At 46.2% G+C, this 22,182-nt stretch overlaps 1 protein-coding gene across 1 annotated transcript in view; it reads left to right on the forward strand.

The window, feature by feature from the left end:
- The first annotated feature begins 3,675 nt into the window (after positions 1–3,675).
- ATP8A2 (ATPase phospholipid transporting 8A2) overlaps positions 3,676–22,182 on the forward strand; it is a 444,189-nt gene continuing 425,682 nt past the window's right edge. The window contains exon 1 of the mRNA XM_032611707.1: positions 3,676–3,814. Coding sequence (XP_032467598.1) covers positions 3,714–3,814 — 101 coding nt within the window. The 5' untranslated portion in view covers positions 3,676–3,713. The remainder of the gene's footprint in view (positions 3,815–22,182) is intronic.

The following is a 22,182-nucleotide window of genomic DNA, read 5'->3' on the forward strand; positions in this document are numbered from 1 at the left end:
CTGCAGTCGCCTGGTTTTTTCTGGCAGGTCAGCCCCCATTCTAAGACTGTCCACGGTCCACTATGAGTCACCTCATTGGCATAAACGCAGGTTGCTCAGAAGGGCCCATAGACACTCCTATTACTTGGGAAATTCCAAGGGGCCAGAGGCCACTCCCCCAGGAAGCCAGGGCTAAGACCAACCAAATTCTTTATTCTGAAACAATGTCCGAGGTCTGACTCTTTCCACAGAGCTAGTTAGAGGTGGTGCCCAAAGGCTTCTCACTTTCATAGGTTTCTGACTTAGGAAGACTAGAATATTTCCTTTCCAAGAATTTATTCTGTGAGATAGTAAAACTCCTTTGCAAGTGAAAAGGGCGGAAAAATTTTCCTTCTACCCATCTAGGTTCTTCAGCTGGTCTAATAATCCAGTTGGCAGAAGACAGCTTAACAGAAAAACAGATCATCTCCCCGGGTCCCACGTCAAAGTTTTCAGAAGGCAGACCCTTAGTGGCCCGTCGTGGACCAAGTAACCTTCCCTGGTGGGAAGGATGAAGGGGATTGTAAGACACAGACCTGCCTGCTGGGCTCCCTGTCCCAAGCGAGTGGGGGAGGAAAGGGGTCAGGTTACCAGACCAGGGAGCAGTCCTTGGCTCCGGGGCTGGGCGGGGTGGGCCTCTTCAGAAGGCACACACTACATTAGCCCTTTGTGTATCCAGTTGACATGTGCTTACAGGCCGTATCCCGTGTGCTGGGTGTTACTCAGGATGACGGGGTGGAGCCCGGAAATAGACAAAAGTCCTGCCCCCAGGTCTTGGCGGTCAGCTGTTCCTTCTGTGTTGTTCTGTGCTCATCTGTGTCTCCTCTTTCCTTTTACCTCGGCTTCTTTCTCAGTAGATGCTTCCTGACTTGCCTCTGTTTGCTGACACCGGGTTTATGTACGTGGGAGAGTTGTAAACACACACTCTGATTTTGTACGGTGGTATTTTCAAAGTGCGTTAAGGCAGGATTCATCTCATGAGTCTGGATTTGAAACCTAAGTCACATTGTGCTTTGCTATACATAGTACAGTATTTTACTTAGGCAAGACGTTTTCAACAAATTGTGTTATTTTGAAAACATTAACGTTTTTCTCCAAAGGAGGATTGGGTCCAGATGAGGCCACTGAGGCAGAAGAAAGTTATCTGAGTCTTGGGGGTGGGGTGAGGGAGACTGTATTTCTACTTAAAATAAAGTTCCAGATTTGGCCCTACTGTCGTATAGAAAGACGAGCTGGCCTGGTGCATGCCACGTACTTGGGACATATTTCACTTAGTTCTGTTATCACTAATTGTTTGTATCAATAATTTTTTCACTCTAATATTTATTATCCGACATTGAAATTCTTGTTTGGGCAAACTTGTTTCCTTTTTTTTTTTTTTTTTTTTTTTGTGGTACGCGGGCCTCTCACTGTTGTGGCCTCTCCCATTGCGGAGCACAGGCTCCAGACGCGCAGGCTCAGCAGCCATGGCTCACGGGCCCAGCCGCTCCGCGGCATGTGGGATCTTCCCGGACCGGGGCACGAACCCGTGTCCCCTGCATCGGCAGGCGGACTCCCAACCACTGCGCCACCAGGGAAGCCCTGGTTAATGTTTTTGAGAGCAGGAGCCAGCTCTTTTTTGCTTGTGTTCTCGGCTGCCTCTTACAAGGGATTCTCAGTTATGACTGCCCGTTTGTGTCCCTTGAGGAGCTTTGAAAAGAAAAGCGTCAGAATTGGTCAAGGCTGGGCCCAGGAACTAGTAAATTTTGAGTGCTTTCTCGGTGATGATGTGCAGAGTTGAGAGCCACCGAGCACCTGGCAGTGAACCGTTTTGTCCACAGTAGGGTCACGGGTCTGAGCCCTCGGTGCAGGTCACTGCATCCCTGCCTGGAGGATTCAAATCGACCTTTTATTAGACTGAAGTAAAAGGGACTTACTCAGCCAGCGACTATGAGTGCCCGCCGTGTGCCAGGCACTGTTCTGGGCGCTGAGGTCACTGCATTGAACAGAACATGTCTCCGCTGCCCTGGAGCTTTTGCTCTTGGACTTGGGAAGACAGACCATAAATAGTGTCAGGTAATGATGATAAAGCTGTGGAGGAGAGCAAAGTGGGATGAGTGAGCAGAGCGGAAAGCAGCGCTTTGATTCAGGCTGGCTTAGGAACTATCCCGTCGGCATTAAATCAGCAAATGCTTTAAAACCAGCCTGCTCCGGCGGCTCCCGGGCCAGCCAGTCTCCAAGGACCTGCTGCCCTCTGCTGCCCCTGTGGATAAGCAGAGGCGGAGCAGAGGGACCCCGGAGAGCGGAGGCTGGAGGACAGGGTCTGAGGCTGCGGTCGTGTACTGAGACTTGCGCCTGGTCTGTGACCAGGGGCCCGGCTGTGCGCACATCTCACGACAGCACAGCAGCTCTCAGTACCCAGTTTGATATTTGGGTGTCCTTTTCTTAGGATGAGGATTATAATAGGATTCTAACCACTTTAAAAAAGATGACATACTTCCATAGCCAAAGCTGTCTCTTTCAAAATGTTTCTGAACGTGCTTTGTAGCTATGAAGTGGCTGTTTACTGAAGTGAGATGCCCGTTTCCTAAGTTATAGGCAACACCTGTTTCTTTCATAGGTGGAAAGTGCGGCAGGTATTAGGGCAGATGCAATTTAAGGAAAAGCAGAGAAGACTGTCATCTGTAGGGCACTTATTTTTCTGTGGGCCTTGACGTCAGGGCCCCGCCCCCACCCCAAGGTCAAATCGCGAGGTGGGTGGCCCCGTGCAGTGAGGGACCCTGTCTTGTATTTGGAGGGGTGTGTGTGTGGAGGGGTGTGCACCTGGGCAGACATATTGGGTGTGTCATCGTTGTCCCTGCCGACCCCTCCTCAAGTGAAGGTTATGGGGAGCTTTAGCCCAAGAGAGGCTCGGCTCTAGGACTGAAATCGCATCTTAAGGAGATAGACTGGCTTGGGTCTTAACCACAGAAGCCCTGGATGAAGGCTCACGTCGCGCCCGCGAGCGGGGATGGGCGGGATTCTGCTCTCAGGTCGCCAGGCGCGTCGGGGGAGAAAAGCTGCTGGTTCGTTCCCGAAACCAGGGGACCAGCCCTCTGCACTGAGGGTCTGGAATTTCATTCTGGAGCACAGAGGTGTCTTCCACCGTCCTCTCTGGCGGCCGAATGCAGGGCACACCCCCTTGCTGTGTCTCTCCGTTCCTCAGCGCAAAGAAGCCGGGAAAGCCTAGCTCGGGAATTCAGTCCCTGGGCCTGGAGGGGGAGCTCGCCCCGGGGAGGGGAGGCTCTGGCCTCTGCTCCCCGCATCTGCTCGGCCCACGTGGCCCTACCTGCCGGGGTGCGCCCCTCGCCACCCCCGCGGGGACTGCACTCCCCGCGCCCAGGCCGGCTGGCCGGGGAGGGGGGAGGGGAGGGAGGGGGCGGGGCGAGGGGCGGGAGGGCCGAGGTTTCCACCCCCGGGAGGGGCTCCTCAGCGCTGGGGACCGGCGCGGGCGGGGCGGGGCGGGGCAGACAAGCTGTGCGCGTCTCCAGGGGCCGCCGAGGTACAGCTGCGGCGCGTCGCCTGGAGCATCCTTTCCAGCTGGTCCCCGCCCGCCCGCCCGCCCCGTGCTGCTGCCTGTGTCGGGCGTGACTTCTTTGTGTTCTGCTTTCTGACCGCGCCTCTTCTCCGCAGGACCTGTTCGTTCTTCTTCGGGCTACAAGAAGGCAGATGATGAGATGTCCCGGGCCACGTCTGTTGGGGACCAGCTGGACGCACCAGCCCGCACCATTTACCTCAACCAACCGCATCTCAACAGATTCCGTGACAACCGGATCAGGTAGGAGGCGGCAGCCAGCCGAGAGTCGCCGGAAGCGGTTAATTCACAGCTGGGATGTGGCTCGGCTTCCTCTCCTGGGCTTTACCACAGACCTGGCCAGCCCCCCCGCCCCTCTCTGCTGTCGCCAGCCCCCTCCACTCCCCTCCCCCTCAAGCCTGGCAGTCTACACCCGCGTTTCCAATCGGGTCATGGGAATATAGCTCGTACCTTTCTCTCTTTTGCGTTGGTTCTGTGCTCAGGCTGGCTGTGACCCCGGAGGACGTTTTTAGGCTTCCGTCCCTGGCAAAAATGAGGTTTCTCGTCTCTTCATCCCTGAGTGCCCTTCCAAGAATTCCCCAGTCCTGTTTTAAGCCAACTGATAGCTCTCCTTAACAAGTTACCGACTGTAATGTGGAGAAGCGCTTTATACTGGAATCCCTCAGGTCACAAGAACTCACATTCGGCTCTCAATGCCCAGGACATTTGTTAAGAGGGCTTTATTTCCTGGGAAACTTTGCCCAGAGTTAGCGGGAAGACGGATGGACGCTAACATGTAAACGTCTGCTTTTTGCCGGCCGCTCTCTTGGATGCTTTAGCTACATTGGCTTTATAAAACCTCAGAACCCCTTGAAGAAGGCAGTCTTACCTTCAGATGAGGAGACTGACGGAGAAGGATGTTAAATATGGCCATTTAGCTACTAAATGGCATAGCTGGAAATAGAACTTAGCTTGCCTGACTACTAAACCCAAAGTCTTTCTGCTGTGCAAAGCTAGGTCTTTTAGGCATGTGAGTTAGCATGTTTGCAAATTTCATTAAACTTTCAGGCTTAGACAACTTTATCTCTGGGAGTGACTTCAGAGGATGTAGTTCTGTGAGTGGCTCAGAACACCATGCTCAGGTGTAGAGAAGGTAAGTGATTGGTCGGGTTACGTACGGCTTATTGACAAACCAGGCCAGGGCTCCTTTGTGAAAGCGCCAGCTAAAGCTTTGTTACGTGTTAAGTGTTCCTCTGCAGCCGTAGCACTTGAGCTTAGCCTGACATCTTTCTTCAGAAAGGCCTGGCTGTTGGACATTATTGTAGCTTGATAGGATTTGGAATAAAACAGTGGTGCATATACTATGCAGAAGTGATGCTTTCATTTATTAAAAGAGTGTTAGATTATCCTGGATGGCTCTATTTTGGGTTTTAAGAATGACCGTTGGGGCCTATTTAATACTTAAGCGTGTAGCTTGGAAGAATAGCTGAGACCGAATTCAAGGCTGAGCGGGCTTGGTTTAAGATACAGAGCCTCAAGCGCGAGTTCCCGCTTCACTCACTGGGATAGCTCTAATCAGAAAGACAGTAGCAGGTGTTGGCGAGGATGTGCAGAAATGGGAACCGTCCTACATTGCTGATGGGAATGAAAAATGGTGCAGCTGCTTTGCAAGACAGTTTGTTTCTTAAAAGGTTAAATGTAAAGTTACATATGATCCAGAAATTCGAGGTGTGTCTACCCAAGAGAAATGAAGACGTATGTCCACACAGAAACTGGTATAGAAGTCCCTAGCAGCATTATGTCAGTAGGTAAAAGTGGAAACCGTCCAAATGTCTGTCGACTGACAAGTGAGTAAATAAACCGTGGTACGTCCATACAGTGGAATATCATTTGGCCACAAAAAAGAACGCACTTCTACAACATGAATTAACTTTGAACACATTATGCTAGGAGAAGCCAGTAATAGGCCTCCTGTATGATTGTATTTATATGAAATACCCAGAGGAGGGAAATCTACGGAGACATAAGATTAGTGGCTTCTAGGGCTGAGGAGTAGGTTGGGAAAAGAGGAATGACTGTAATGTACACGGGGTTTCATTGGGGTGATGGATACACAACTCTGAAATATACTTAAACCGTCTGCAATCCGGCACTGACATTATAGCTCCATTTCCTTAGACTTTCTCATGTGTGACCTTAAGATATTTTCAAGTAGTATTTTTGCTTAGTTCCTATTAATTTCGGTATCCATTTGTGCATGCTTAAAGCTGGGAGAATGAAATAGGGGTCTTTGTTTTTTGTCTGAATTCTCTAGTTCCCCTGGAAGGTGAAGATTTTTAAAAGCCTTGGTAGCGAGGCCTCACAACCTGTTCTGTAATTAAGACTCACGTTGGCTTTAAAAATTTTTTAATTTATTTTTTATTGGAGTGTAGTTTATGTACAATGTTGTGTTAGTTTCCCGTGTACAGCAAAGTGATTCAGTTATACATCCATATATATATATATATAAATCCTTTTTCAGACTCTTTTCCATTATAGGTTATTACAAGATATTGAATATAGTTCCCTGTGCTGTACAGTAGGTCCTTGTTGGATCCGTTTTATATATAGTAGTGTATAAAACACTGCTAATTTATCCCACCCCTCCCTTTTGGTAACCATAAGTTTGTTCCCTATATCTGAAGACTCACATTGACTTTTGAAACTGATTTTTATTATTAATCAAAGAGATTTCCAGCGGCTGCCTGTTATACAGTTTCATTTGTACTCTTGGGGGTGGGGGAGGGCTAAGTGGGAGTATACCGTGGGTTGGCTAGGAAGAAAGTAGGTAGACACAAACCATCCCATTTAAAGCCTTGTATGTGAGTGTATAATTGAATTAGTTAAATATGTTAAATCTTACAATTCTGTGAGCATAGGTTTCAGAGTATACCGAATAGGCTCTAAGAAATTAAAGTATGGTGCCGGCTGTTCTAGAAAATGGTCTTCCAATACTCACTTTACCTCCACTGTATATTTAATTAGGAACTATTAATGGTAATGTGACTCGTAGTTCATTCAAGAATCGATTTTAAAGCTTCTTGGCATATAGTTTAAAGATTTTACAAAATGTTGAACAATATTGTTTCAGCACTTGAATATCGCTGAAATCGTTCTATTAAATACTGATTTTTTTAAAAACATAAGGCTTTTTGTCTTTGTCATGACTGTTTGTTGAAAGTTGATAAAGCTACTCAAAGGAGTATTTTCATTAAAGGGAGTTGATAAAGGAGTTATTTTTCTTAATATAGTTTTTCTTGGGAAAACATTAATGGTTTTTCCCGGAAGCTGGGGCATATGGAGTGTTGATCCCAGATAGCTTGCATCTAAACTGAGGCTTTTGAAAAGAAGGGACCATGTGGGACAGATGGGGCTCACGCTGGTCCATGGAGTGGGGGTGTCTGGTGTATCTCATGCCCTGCACGTCTGCAGGCTGGCCCTCCCTGGAACCGAGCTCTCGCACTTACCCTCCCCACCCGAGGCCATCTCTGGCATGGAACCTCATGGTGGTGGCAGTTGCTATGTGACTGCCTTCATGGGCAACTGGTGTCTTGACTTCACGGAAGGGGTTGGAGTTCGCCAAGGCGGGATGTGGTGGTTGTGTGTTCGGGGAGGTTGGTGAAGGGGCAGCATGGTACAATTCAGGGCAGCGATGGGTGGTCCGGGGTTAACGTCTGGACTGGTGTGTCCATCCAAGAAGGAGGCTCCACCAGGCGAGTGGGAGTGAGAAGGTCACTGCCAGGATTAACTGGCTTTGGCAGCCCCAGGAATGCCATACATGGTGACTCCAATTCCAAGCAATTCCTTGAAATTCTGGAAGGGTTTGTGCCACGTCAATGGATGTCTCTCTAAACCTTGTTCTTGACACTGCAGGTAACACCAGCGTTTGATCTGAAGCTGTGGTATGTTGAAGTTTTCCATTATTGAAGCCAATGAATTTGGATTATCAAAATCATAGAGAAATAGAACATGGTCTTTTTCTCCTAGGCATTGATCTTCTAGGACCTTAACTGTGAAGACAGTAACTGTCTTCAGTCATCCAGCAGTGACTAGATTTTACAGTGTAATTATTACATCTACACGTGAAAGATTGTGTATATGTCTACTTGACAAGATTCCTTTTTTCTCAAGGGTACAATCACATCTTTAAAATGTAACAGCTTTATTGAGAAATAATTCACATACCATATAATTCACCCATCTAAAGGATACAGTTCAGTGGCTTTTACTATATTCAGGGTTGTTCTAAAGTTGTGGTGATGGTTGTACATTTTATCGCTTCCAGAGGAAACTCTGTACCCCTTAGCTGACATCTCCCCATCCCCTCCTCCCCGGCCCGAAGCAACCACTAATCCACTTTCTATCTCTGTAGATTTTCCTGTTCTGGACATTTCATATGAACGCTACCATTTCCCTTTAAGCATTTTAAGTTAAGTATTAAAAGCTTATAGAAAGCTTGCTATTTAGTGGAACCTGGTGGCGAATAATTAATTTTGTGTATCTAAATTTTAAAAGATGTTTCAAGTTATACAATTTTTCTTCCGGAAAATACCTTGAAGTGATTTCCTGATCAGAGGAATGGGCAATATTTATGTCATCAGGATCAGGCACGTGCAGTCTTTTTATGTGACTATCAAGCATGCCATTTAAAACAGTGAGTTTCAAGGCTGTCAAACGGTTTTCTCCAGTATTTGAAATGAGGCCTTCAGAGCAAGTTAGGAATGTTTCCGGACACTCAGATTTGAATGAGTCATTCATTTCAGGTGGGAGTTAAAGATGGCGAAAATCTTCATTAAAGCGCTAACTCGAGCTTTGTCCAGCTATTGCATTGCTAAAAGTTGCTTTGCCTTAAGAGAAATTTGCTTCATAGGGATAGTTTGCTGATTTTGTCAGGATAAGTTTGGAGTAGAATTTTGCCTTTATAGAGAGGGGAATTGAGCACTGGGTGGTAGGTTTAATAGCATCATGGTTTCATAATATTAGGGTGGGATCCTGATGCCTAAGAGGAGATTTTCCTTTTACGGAGTGAAGAGAACAAAGTCATCTTCGAAAGCAGTTTGTACCCGAATAGCGGTGGTAAATGTTTGTATATGGTACCAGATCTAAGATCATGGAGGGCTGCGAGGATGAGCGATTCTCTCTAAACGGCTAAAGCCGCAGAATTTAGGTAGGATCTGGTCACCACACTTAAGGTGCTTACAGTTTAACAGAGAAACCATACCAAGATACCGGTAACAATCGTAACTTCCTTTTGATTCGCCTACAGATCGTTGTCTTAAAAACCAAGGTTTATAGATCTCATGTGAGACAGTCATCCTTGTCAAGTTTGGCAAAGGTGAAGGTATATAAAATCCTTATCAAGAATAGTTGATGATGTTGAAAGCATTCCATTTGCCTACTTTAAAACGGCCTCAAGATTTTCTTCCATTTATGCTGTTTTTCATCGATCTGTTTATATTTTGAATAAAACTTGTATGTTCTTAAGGCATACAACATGATGGTTTCATACACATAGCAAAATACTACAGTCAACCTAATTAACATATAATCTCTTCACATAGTTAGCATTAGCTGTTTTTAATTTCAAGGCATATACTTGGTTAATCTCCAAACCAAGCACTCCTATCCTATATTTTCTGAACATGGATGTCACAGCATATCAGGAATCCTTACTCTTATACATGCCAGTAGCAAGTAAGGCCACAGAAGATGCTTGTAATTAGAACGCTTATCGGGTTTGCACCACTGGACAAGGCTTTTGAGGCATTTTGCAGATAAAAGCATTCAAATCGGGGGCCTTTGGCACTGTTTATTTCAGGTAACTATGACATGCTTGAGCTTTCTTGAAATGTAGTATTTTTAGAAACAAAAGCATGTCAGCCTTGGGCCAGTTTGTATTTGATGTTTCTAAGGGAACAGCAAATGTCTAGGAGAACCGACTTGGATGGGTGATTGCTTCATCGAGTTGACCCTTGTATGGGTAGATCTGGTGCAGATTTTGAATTTGACTAAAGAAATGTCTGTGCCATTCCCATTTATAGAAACAGGCGAAGGTGTTGGGTTTGAGTTCTAGTCAGTTACTTATTTTCCCCTCCCCTAGTCCCAGATTCTGTTTAACTCTTACAACCTGTCTTCTGTGAACTTGAGCGCTTCTGACTCTTACTGATAAAAAGAATTAAGCATCAGGATTTGTGAAAAACACAAGTTAAAATTAACCAGAATTGGAGACGACTAGGGCGATGTGACAGCTACACGCAGTATCAGTTCTAAATCAGATCTTGGCACAGAAAAGGTACATTGGAGGAAACACTGAACTTATTTTTTAACTTGAAGTATAGTTGATTTACAGTGTTGTGTTAATTTCTGCTGTCCAGCAAAGTGATTCAGTTATACACATATATACGTTCTTTTTCATATTCTTTTCCATGATGGTTGTTGAATATAGTTCCCTGTGCTATATACAGTAGGACCTTGTTGTTTATCCGTTCTCTACGTAATAGTTTGCATCTGCTGATCCCAAACTCCCGATCCAGCCCTCCACCCCTCGCCCGGCAACCACAAGTCTGTTCTCTATGTCTGTGAGTCTGACTGACCTCACTTAGTACGATAGCGTCTACTTGCAACTGTGTTGCTGCAAATGGCATTATTTTGTTCTTTTTCATGGCCGAGTCGTATTCCATTGTATATATGTAACACTGGTGAATTTTGAACTCTGTAGTTGGGGTAGTATCGTGCCAATCTCATTAAATTAGTTTTGATCATGATTCTAAGGTGATAGGAGATACTGACTTTGTGGGGGGCCTGGGTGAAGGTTTATGGCAACTCTGTACTATGTTTGCGACTCTTCTGTGAGCATCAACTTATGTCAAAGTAAAAATACACTAAAAACCAGAAGTATCCGGGAGAATAGGAACTAAGTGCTCAACTCTTGCCTTTCTGTTGGATGCTTTGGGCGATGTTGGATCCTTACTGGGGACAGATGTGTGTTTGGAGGGATGGTGGCCAGTATCTTCACATATCCACGGTGCCGATCAGATGGGAAGGCAGCATCCCCTTAGCTGGCAACAGTAGGGTCTGTTTGCAAACGTCCGATCTAGTTGTGTCGAAGTTGAAAAAGTAGAACCGTGGGCTGCAGAAAATTCTGCGGTCAGAGTTCAGTCATGTGAGCTTTTGTGTAGTTATCTAGAAAGTAGCGTCTAAGTGTTCATTCTGCTACTTCTGGCTGAGTCACTCAACAGACAGCAGAAGCTTACTCAGAAATGCTAATCAGCAACCCTTTCAAGAGGGACAATGCCTCGTGAGAACAAAAGGGGGAGGTCTGACCATTGTTGGGAGGGAGGGAGGTTTTACAAAGAAATTTCCTGAAATCCATGAGGTTGGCTTTGATCATCTAAATGCTGATCTGCCCTTTTCTCCTAAATGAACACCAGCTCTTCAGAACTCAAACTGTAGGCTTTTAGATACCCTTACCTATGTTTTAAATTAGATGTAGTTAGGAAAGGATTTGGGGTTGAGTTTGGGATGTTATGGTTGGTCCTTCAGAGGGATTATTCTCTGTATCTTCAGTATTTGTCCTCCATAGGCTCCTGGAGAGGTTTGGCTGGCTGGGGCTTTCAGACCTGCCTGAGACAAGCTGACAGCTGGGGAGAGGGCCTCGCTCTGTCACATAAGCTCTACAGCCACATCAGTGGTCTCCAGATATTTTTGATCACATGTCCCATCAGTAAAACTTTTTACCCTGAACCTGGAATATGTCTATTTAACTATCTGTCTATATGTATTACTATCATTATCTGAAGACCCAATACGTATTTACCAAGATTCTCAGTTAAGAATTATGGATGTCAATCCATATTGTTGGTAACTTTCTTGATTTTTGAATATTTTCAGCTGATTTATCAGATTTAATTAAATTATCCTAACATTTAACCTGGAAAAATGATTTTGAAGAGCTTTTATTTCCTAAGGGTGCCAGTTGTACTGTTTATTTGCTTGTCATTCGTTTATTATTTTCAAAACGCGGTTTGCTTCATTGCGTGGTTCTTTTTTTTTGGCTGCTGCGTTAAGTCTTCTTCGCTGCGAGCAGGCTTTCTCTAGTTGCAATGAGCAAGGGCTACTCTTTGTTGTGGTGCGCGGGCTTCTTGTTGCGGAGCACGGGCTCTAGGTGCGCAGGCTTCAGTAGTTGTGGCTCATGGGCTCAGTAGTTGTGGCGTGCAGGCTCAGTAGTTGTGGAGCATGGGCTTAGTTGCTCCGCGGCATGTGGGATCTTCCCGGCCCAGGGCTCGAACTCATGTCCCCTGCATTGGCATCTGGATTCATATCCACTGCGCCACCGGGGAAGTCCATTGCATGTTTCTGAAGCCACTTGTTCTTTTTGGGAGAGTTAGTCTAGTTGACAAGCGTGCCTAGCTGGATGCAGACACTGAAACATGCGGTAATAAGCTGAGAGAACGGCCAGGGGAGGGCACTTTTGTTGCTCCCTTAGTCACTTAAGCTGCCAGGACAAAATACCATAGCCTGGGGGTTTAAACAACAGAGATGCATTTTCTCACAGTTCTAGAGGCTGGAAGTCCAAGATGGAGGGTGCCAGCATGGTCAAGTTCTGGTGAGGACCCTCTTCCTGGCTTGCATACCACCACCTTCTCACGTGGTGAGGAGAGAGAGAGAGAGAGAGAGAGAGAGAGAGAGAGAGAGACCAAGCTGTGTGGTGTCCCTTCCTGTGAGGGCACTAATGCCATCATGGGGGCCCCACCCTCATGACCCCATCTCAACTTAATCACCTCCCAAAGGCGCCATCTCCAATACCATCACGGGGGATGCGGGTGGGGTGAGGGCTTCGACATAGGGATTTTCAGGGGACACAGTTCAGTCCACAGCATCCCCTGACCCCCACTGTTAGGGCGCTTCTCCTTCAGCTGTGTTACGGAGGGTCTTGGGGCATTCAGTAAAGGTTATTGAAGCTAACTTTTTGGAGGTGGAGGTACATGTACGTATAAGCTCTGATACCTTTCTCCTACACCCCAGGGTGGAAGCACCTGCTCTAGATTCTTTTCTTTGGAGAAAACATGTGTGGTCCGACCCAGTCTGACCTTGACCTTAAGCCTCAGCAGCACTGAGACGCATGACAGTAAGGAGGCTGGAGCACCGTTTCCAAGCCTGCGCTGGTCTGTGCTAGGGAAGCACGTCAGCCCCCGACTGTCAAGAGTGATGCTCCGGGGCTGGGCGTGGGTCATGGCTCTGCAGGGCAGACCAGCGGCAGAGTGGGTGTGGGTGAAGCTGACGGTAGATGACCAGTGAGCTGGGTTGGAGGTGAGTAGTGGCTCACGTCGGGAGGGCATCCAGGCATGGGGGAGGCGCGTGCGAAGGGCAGAAGGTCTACCAGCCACGTGTGTGCCTTTCCAGAAACGATGCGATGATGCCTGAGGTGCCGAGAAAAGCCAGGCTCCTGGAGGTGAGTTAGCTGCAGAGAGGAAGGCTTTTAAAGGGGCAGGTGACAGCGTTACATTGTTTCCGGGACCCTTCTGGCTGATGCAGTTATATAAAGGAATATTCCTTAAGTTATCCAATCAAAAAATGGCTCCTTTATTTCTGCTCCTGTAAAGAGTGGAGGTTTCAAAAGTATTGTCTAGCATATGAAATGTGTTACCAAGCTCTGACAATTTAAAAATAGAGCTCTTTATTTGAAAACAGTAAGGCTATATAGGCTGAGTAGTGTCATATTTACTTCCCCAGTATTCCGTCTCTGTTACAACTGCCTCCTGTTAATGTTTCATGTTACCTTTCCAAATCATTAATCATTCTAGGGTTGATAGATCAGAATAAATTGAATTACCTCATAAATGACTATGGCAGAAGGGCAAACAGAAACATTGACTTCTCTCAGTGTTACTGTTCTGCTGGACAGCTGCCACTAGGATTTCAGTAAAGTTTTGTTCACTGTTTCCTTAGATGTTGCAGGAGAAATAATTTTAAGGACAGGAGGGAGTGTGTGTGCACGTATATACATAGTTATTCTCCGTATGGAGGTCTTGACATGGGTCAACCATGTTTATAAGCCCAGTATTGTCAATATTATGAAGTTGGGAAACTCCAAGGCCAAAGAAAACAACATGGGAGATTCCTTCTGATGTCTTTACCAATCTCCTTCCTCCATTCTGCACGCGCCCGCACACACACACACACACACACACACACACACACACACACACACGCACATACGCCCGAAATGCTCACTTAATGCTTATAAGTCATTTGCCTACAAAGGAACATCTGTCTCCATTGAGGGTTGGAGAAGTTATCTGTGATATTGTTTGCTATGGAATAAAATAAGTGTTTTATAGAAACCAACCCCTGATGTTTAAGGATTTGGGAATAGTGGATTGCTTTATAAGAAAGTTAGCTCAGTTAAGTTTTAAATCATAATACTTTCTATATAAATAGTTCGCAGATATTAATGTTCTTCACAGCCAAGTATGTTTTCTCACCTAGCAGCTGAAGATAAATCAGTTATGCATTGCGTGTTCTTTTGAACTGTTGGGCTAAAGGACCTCATGAATTTTGATATTTTGAGATACTACAATTAGAAAAAATGAATACAGTAAGAATGACTAGGCTTTTTGAGAAACTCATATGCTGTTTACTTTTTGAAATACATCGGGTATTTAAAAAATTAGAACGGCCTAAAAATGGGTCCACATATGTCCGTGGAATAGTAATGTTGATAACGTAATGAATAGAGCAGTAGTTGAGTGATAGAGCTTTGTTGTAACGTCTGAGATGTGTTCTCTGCTTAGTAAGACTTTGAAGATAGTTGCTGACTGAGGGGGCAGGGGGTCGGGGAGAGATGGATTGGGAGTTTGGGGTTAGCAGGTGCCGACTATTATATATAGAATGGATAAACAACAAGGTCCTCCTGTACAGCACAGAGAACTGTATTTAATATCCTACAAACCATAATAGAAAAGAATATGAAAAAGAATATATCAACATATATGTGTAACTGAATCACTTTGCTGTTCAGCAGAAATTAGCATTGTAAATCAAGTATACTTCAGTAAAATAAAATTTAAAAAAAGTGAATTGTCTCTAAAACCTTTTTGCCAGGTTGGTGTAGCCCATAAATGATCAAATGCATTTTTGTGGAATTTTTTCAAGTGACCATCAGTGCCGATGGTCACTTCACGCTTGCACTCCACAGGCCATATTGCGCTTCCCATTTCCTGTCGCATGGTTGGAGAGACCAGGATATATAGATCATTTTTTTAAAAAACCTTACATTGCATAAGAAAAATCTGTTTATTTGGTCTGGGCTGGGGCCCTGATTTCTGTTGGAAACTAGCACGTGGTGATTTTGTCGAAGGCGATCCTATTGTCACCAGTCCTGCAGTGCGTATGTCACGGGATTATTGTGAGGATTAATTAATTAATATGCATAATTACTGAATTAATATGCAGAAAACACTGTAAACAGTGTCTGACTGAGTGCCTTATGAATTTTGATGTTCCCGTCATTTGCATTTTAGATAGTATGTCTGGCAATAACTTTCCACTAAACTTTGTATATAATCACTTGAGTTTAAAAAAACAAAAAACCCACCAGGTTTGGTGTTGTGTTAGTAGAGATTAAAAAATAATGTGCGCATTGAGTAGGCTGAGTGGATGTAAGGAACAAACACAAACATTTTCGTTTTGCTTAAACCTGACTTTTAAGATTTACTTTTAGTGTTTGCCTGAGGTTATCACAGAGAATTTTAAATTACTAAGTACTTACTGGAAAAACAGTAACAGAAAAAACTAGCAGTGTAAACTTTTTTTTTTTTTGAATAGCTCGAGGAGGAAAGGCAATCAAAGTGAAGTAAAGTGGGCGAAGCAAATCTGGTCTGTAGGTCTTGGCTCTCCTGATTTCTGGCTGAATGACCTGTGCCAGTAATTTCCTGCATTTCCTCATTTGTCAGATGGGAAGCACATTTCCTTGAAGGTTTCTTGTGATCACATGAGGCTCCAAGTGTGAAAATGGTCCAGAACGTGATGCAACATGGATATTGCCTCTCCGGTCCTTCATAATATGTCATGTAGGCCTATCGCTTTTTTTCTTTCCCTTTTTTCTTTTTAATTGCGCCAAATACACGTAACATAAAATTTACCATCCTCATTATTTTAAGTATTCGGTTCAGTAGGGTCAAGTACACTCACGTCATGGTGCACACAATCGCCAGGACTCTTCCTCTTCCCAAACTAAGACTTTCTATCCCTCCAGCCTCCCCACCCACACTCCCCCGACCCCCACTGTTCTATTTCCTGTCTCTCTGAATCTGTCTACTCCGGACGCCTCCTGTAATCTTCTTACTGCCCTTTGAAATAGTAATTCTCCACCATTGTCAGGAGTTTCAGGGCCTCTATCAGGCTGTCTTTGTTTTTATGGCGTCTCCATCCTTTGATTCTTCTGTGCTTGATCTTACGTCTTGCTGTGTCCCATGGTACAAAAAAGCCCCATTTTTCAAAATAGGTATAAAAGTTTAAAGGAAACTCAGATGACTTATTTTCTTCCCTATTTCTCCCGTCGACTTTACCCATTTTCCCCTAATGGTCCTGGGAAAGTTGGGATATTCCTGGACCAGGATGGAGAATTGAAGGCTGGGGAAGAAGCTTGGTGGGATTGGGCATGGGCTTTAACCAGACCTGCCTTGTCAAGCAGGTGGTTTCTGCTGCCCCGGTTCAGGCTCTCTTTCTCCACTTGTTACGGTGACCCCCACCCCTCAACCATTTCCCTTCCAGGGGGTTATTTTTCTAGAACAGTGAAGGCTCTGGGATTCTTCATCCAGGGACCATTTCTACTTGTGTTGCGTCTTCAGTAAGGTATGCAAGGCTGTGCTACCCTTGGATTCCCGGTCCATCTCCCCCTGTTCCTTCTCATCCTGTGTTCTGGCTGCAGCGAGGTGCTCCCTGGGCCTTTAATCACGCGCTTTCCCTGGAGTGCTTTCTCCTTCCTTGCTAAAGCCTTTCGGTCTTTTAAGATTTGGGTCTCACGTCTCTCTTTTTAAAAATATATTATTGAAGTATAGTTGATTTACAATGTGTTAATTTCTGCCGTACGGCAAAGTGACTCAGTTATACATGTATATATACTTTTCCACTGTGGTTTACACAGGAGGGTCCCACATCTCTTAAGAAGAGTGCCCTTCTTGTCGCACATCTCCCACCCCCTTGGCTGTCCAGCCCACTCCCAGCCCCGCAGCACTGCACTGAATGACTTTCTTCCACAGGTGAAGGTCAGAACTGAACAGACAATAGGAATTGGCTTCACATGTTGTTCTAAGATTTCCCTTCCTACTCAATTGCTTATTGAACAGAACCGAACCCCCAAAGCAGTTACTTAAGCCTCAGAAATTTGTGTTTTGTGTGCTTTTTATGTTTTGCTTTTATATATAAAGTACTCCTGAAAGGGGGGCGCTGAGTTAAATGCTTTTAATGTCAGTTCTTCAGACTTAACATATTGTTGTCTGTCCTCAAATGCAGGTGCCTTTGGGATTTAATGTGATAGCTGGCACCCTTGGTCATTTCTATCAGCTGAAGTTTAAAATGTGTTCATTTGGCAAATTTATTTTTAGTCTCTAGGACACACCAGTCACTGAGCTGCCGTTGGGGATATGATGGAAAAGCAAGGCGTTGGTGACTTGTCTCTTTTCCCATTTTGCTTTAGTTTTTTGGTGGGTTTGGGTGCAGGTGATGACTTAGGGATCACATGTGTTATCCAGGCCTGGATCAGCTAGTTCCCCTCTGCTTTCTGGCTCACACCCTCAGCCTCTTAGAAAAGGAATTCCAGGAGCAGAAGAGTCAGCGCAGCCTTCTGGTGTGTTCTTCCCGGGTCGTGCCGTGTGTCACTTTCACTACCACGGCACCTTCCTCTTAGGCTCACCTTGCGGTACAGACTGCACCTAGGTGAGGGGGCCAGGCTCTCACATCTGAGCCTGCATCCCTAAGGAGAGGCTGGAAGGGAGGTGTGGGCGAGGTGGAGCTGGAATCCCCAATTCACAGGAAAAAGGTACGTAACTCACCTGAACCCCACAGTTTGTGGAGGACCAAAGAGCCACCTGCCCGAGGTGCGAACAGTAAAACCGACCAGAAGTCTGTCTGCTGTGCCTTGTCCTTGTGCCAACAGCATTGGTCTGCAGTGTCGACAAAAGAATAAATACACACGTGTGCTTCAAACTAGCGCATTTTTATTACTTTTAAATACATGTTATATTCGACATGGGAATTAGCAGTCCCAGGTAACCCTCTGGCCCCCCGTGCACACAGACTAGATTTAATAAAAATCTTAAAATGGAAACATTTTCATGATTATTCCTTGTTTGCAAATTGGAGACCAAATCAAGAAAATAAAAAGCTCCCATTAGTGGTATGATTCAGTAGTTGTCTAAATTATATTTTTTACAGAATTTTTATATTATACATTTTTACAGAATTTATAATAAATTATATTTTTTGGTTTTGTTAACTTTCACCTATGAGTTACTTGACAATTATTGACGTAAATGTTGTAGCAGCCTATGACCAAAGGATCAAAATTCAGACTCTTAGTTGTGCTTTTTTTTTTTAACATGTTTATTGGAGTATAATTGCTTTACAGTGGTGTGTTAGTTTCTGCTTTATAACAAAGAGTTGTGCTTTTTCTTGTACTATGATTTTAGTATTTACTGGCATGATCAGATAAAACTTAATAAAGGCAGTGTTTGCTGCTTCCCGGTCAATTTAATATGTTTTAGTTCCATGATTGTTACTGAATGTAATTTTGCCACACAGAGGAGGGGACTGCTAAAACGCAGTCTTCTCTGGGTCTGTGACCCCCACCGGATGCAAGCTGCCCCTCTGCCATCGTCCTGGGTCTCGAGCTGCCCTTGACCGTGGGCTGCATCTTCTCCTGCACCTGTGCAGCTCTATTTGTCCATAGCATCCTGTCTTCCGGGCCTAGGTTTCCTCTTGTGTCAAATGAGGGGCTCGAAGTAGATCTTTCAAGGTCTGTTCTGGCTGTGAAATCCTGTGGTCACTGTATCCTGAGCCCGTGGCCTGGCTTTGGGGGAACAGGTTCCGTTGACCTGTTGACCAGGTCCTGTTGCAGCTCCCACGCCTGCCGTCCTTAGCGCCTGAGGCGGGCGGGACCTGTGTCTCGCGCCCGTTGGCAGGTGTTGCGGGTGGTCTGTGAATGTGTCACGGATTCCCTGTTGCTTCGTTCCCTACGACTAGGAGTGAGAGATTTGCTCAGGTCCCCCTCTGCATTTGGGAGGAGATAGATTCTCTGTAGGCTCCAGAGTTTTACATGACATTCTTCTATGTTCTCACCCGTCCAGTTAGGGGACTAATGCTATTACCAGACTGTCACAAATTTGGGGGTCAGCTCGCTCCTGAGTTTTGCCTGACATGCTTTGTGCTGTCACTTAATACACAGAATTTACCATGCTGGTGGTGACATGGCTCCAGTTAGTATTTATTTGACCTTATTCATTGTTTTGGCCTTAGACTTAATTTTGATGTAATAGTACAGCCTTTGCTTTCTTTTTGTTCACGTTTGTGTTTGTTGCTCATGAACTTGTTCTTAGTTTTTCTAAGTAACAGAATCCCCACCGAATCCCACCCTCTTCTTCTGTTCACTGGGGGCACCTGACCTCTCTGTTGTCGCTTGTTTCATCTCCTATTTTTGCTTGCGTTTTTTCTGGACTCCTGGGCGTGGTTGCTGGCACCCATCATAGAATCACTAACCAAATGGGAAACGGGAGGCGGAGCCATCAGTTTGGACCACACTGACCTTGCACGTCTGGGATGGGCAGGCAGGTGTGTTCAGAGGTAAATGTATTGGTCCAGGGAGGGCTTGTGGTAGAGGTCAAGGCTGGAGGTGGATTTGGTGACCGTGCACGCACTGGTGGCGATTTGAGATACGGAAGTGAGTGGACAAGACCCTTGGGGATGTTGAACAAGAGGGTCCTGTCTAAGGTCCCCTCAGCGAAGGAGGGAGGGGACGTGGTACCCGGGGAGGAGGGTACAGAAGCCAAGCACGGCCCTTTGAGGAGGGAGGTGGGTAGGGACCCTTCCGCAGAGATGAGTCGATGAAGACAGAGAGGCTGATGAATGGGAGAAGCTCGGGCACGATTTTATATGAAAATAGATCTTGCCAGGAAGAGTCGTGAGCATGTTTAAAGGTTGAGGGGTCAGCAGTGAAGGGCTGGGGGGAAGGCTGAGGTATTGGACCGTCGGATGGTACGAGAGCCTGGTGGGGGCGCCTGGGGTTAAAGGGCAGCCTGTGGACTTGGACGCGGACAGGAGAACCGTCCCTTCCTAAGAGGATGGGAAGGGCTGAGGCCCAAGGAGCAGCGGCAGCTAGTGAGCTGGGGGTCAAGGTGAATCGAGTCCTGTTTTCCCCACGGCAGGGGTGGGGGCACAGCTTCAGATGGAAGGAGCCAGGCTGGTGGGGGGATGGTTAGAGGAGGGGGGAGGGACCGGAGCAGCGACCTGGTGGTTGGGGGAGGGAGCTAACCCCTCCCTGTGGCCCGGAGAACCCAGGGAGTCACATGCGTGTCACTGCCCCGCAGTGGAGGGCCCGCTGGGCTTTGCTTCCTTGAGGAACACGTGTGAGTGTTTTTTAAACCTTTGGAGAAACGAAAAACCCCAGTGAAGTAAACAGATCAGCCGGGATCGGCCGCGGTGACTTCTGTGTGCGCTGGAGACTGTTCCGAGGGGACTTTGTGCCTGGTGGGGGGGCTTTGACCTTCCTGCCACTGCAGAGGATTGAAACACGCATAAATGTGTTATTAGGTTTCCTGGGAGCCCAACCGCTGCCGCAGCAGAGAAAGTATGGGGGCCGCTTTGGCAGAGACAGTGAGGGAGGCTGCAGGTGCGGCGAGAGGGGAGACGAGAGGGGACGCAACCTGTGTTCCGTTTCTTTGTTTCCGCTTTTGGAGGGGCAGGGACCCTGGTACCTGTGGGTTTTTAGAAGAGCTTTTCTTCTCCGATAGTCACAGGACCTTCATCTCTGTTTAAAAAACTGAAAACAGAAGGATAAAAAGTGAATTGAAGCTTCTGACATTTTTATAACCGTTTGCAAACACAGTCACCACTATCTTCCCATTGATTCTTTCTGACGCCTTCGGTCCACATCCATCCAGCAGCGAGTAAGCGTGATGCTCCGGTGGTTTCGTTTGTTACAGCGATGAGCTCCCCCTGCCCCTCATGTCCCCTGGCGGCTCGTTGCTAGGTGGTGTCCCGGAGGTGACTGTACTCTTGTCCCCGCGCCACCTCCCTCCGTGCAGGATCCCCCTTCCTGAACCGAGTTGGGTGTTTGCTCAGCTCTCCCCTTGGCTGGCACCTCCCTCCCCGACAGCTGTGTGAGCCCCGCTGTCCAGGCGTGTTGCTCCTAAGGACTGTAAGGGTCATATTTGGGTAAAAACAAAACAGGACCTGGGGAGCCGAGAATGGTCCCGTCGCCACCCTCCGCTTCCTCCCTGCAGGGTGGCACCTACCCACCTCTTAGCTCAGAAAAGGCCAGAGTATCTAATGACCTCAGGATTGGCCAGTGGTTAAGACGTTGACGAGAAGTTTGACTTGGTTTTAAGAAACAACGGGATTTGCTTTTGCAAAGGTTGATGGTGGGCTCCGGGGAAGGGGGAGAGGGACCTGGAAGCGAGGATGGAGACTGGGGTCCCTTGTCTCCCACCCTATTTTTTTCTTAAATCTTTATTGGAGTATAATTGCTTTGCACTGGTGTGTTAGTTTCTGCTGTGTAACAAACTGAATCAGCTATACATATACATATATCCCCATATCCCCTCCCTCTCTCCCTCCCTCCCTCCCTCCCTCCCTCCCTCCCTCTCTCCCTATCCCACCCCTCTAGGTGGTCACAAAGCACCGAGCTGATCTCCCTGTGCTATGCGGCTGCTTCCCACCAGCTATCTATTTTACATTTGGTAGTGTATATATGTCTATGCCACTCTCTCACTTCGTCCCAGCTTACCCTTCCCGCTCCCCGTGTCCTCAGGCCCAATCTCTACGTCTGTGTCTTTATTCCTGTCCTGCCCCTAGTTTCTTCAGAACCTTTTTTTTTTTTTTTTAGATTCCATATATATATGTGTTAGAGTACGGTATTTGTTTTTCTCTTTCTGACTTACTTCACTCTGTATGACAGACTCTAGGTCCATCCACCTCACTACAAATAATACCATTTCGTTTCTTTTTATGGCTGAGTAATATTCCATTTTATATATGTGCCACATCTTCTTTATCCGTTCATCTGTCGATGGACATTTAGGTTGCTTCCATGTCCTGGCTATTGTAAATAGAGCTGCAATGAACATTGTGGTACATGACTCTTTGTAAATTATGGTTTTCTCAGGGTATATGTCCAGTAGTGGGATTGCTGGGTCGTATGGTAATTCTATTTTTAGTTTTTTAAGGAACTTCCGTACTGTTCTCCATAGTGGCTGTATCAATTTACATTCCCACCAACACTGCAAGAGGGTTCCCTTTTCTCCACACCCTCTCCAGCATTTATTGTCTGTAGACTTTTTGATGATGGCCATTCTGACTGGTGTGAGGTGATACCTCAT

This window comes from Phocoena sinus, chromosome 18, assembly GCF_008692025.1.
Source record: "Phocoena sinus isolate mPhoSin1 chromosome 18, mPhoSin1.pri, whole genome shotgun sequence".
NCBI classification, from domain to species: domain Eukaryota; kingdom Metazoa; phylum Chordata; class Mammalia; order Artiodactyla; family Phocoenidae; genus Phocoena; species Phocoena sinus.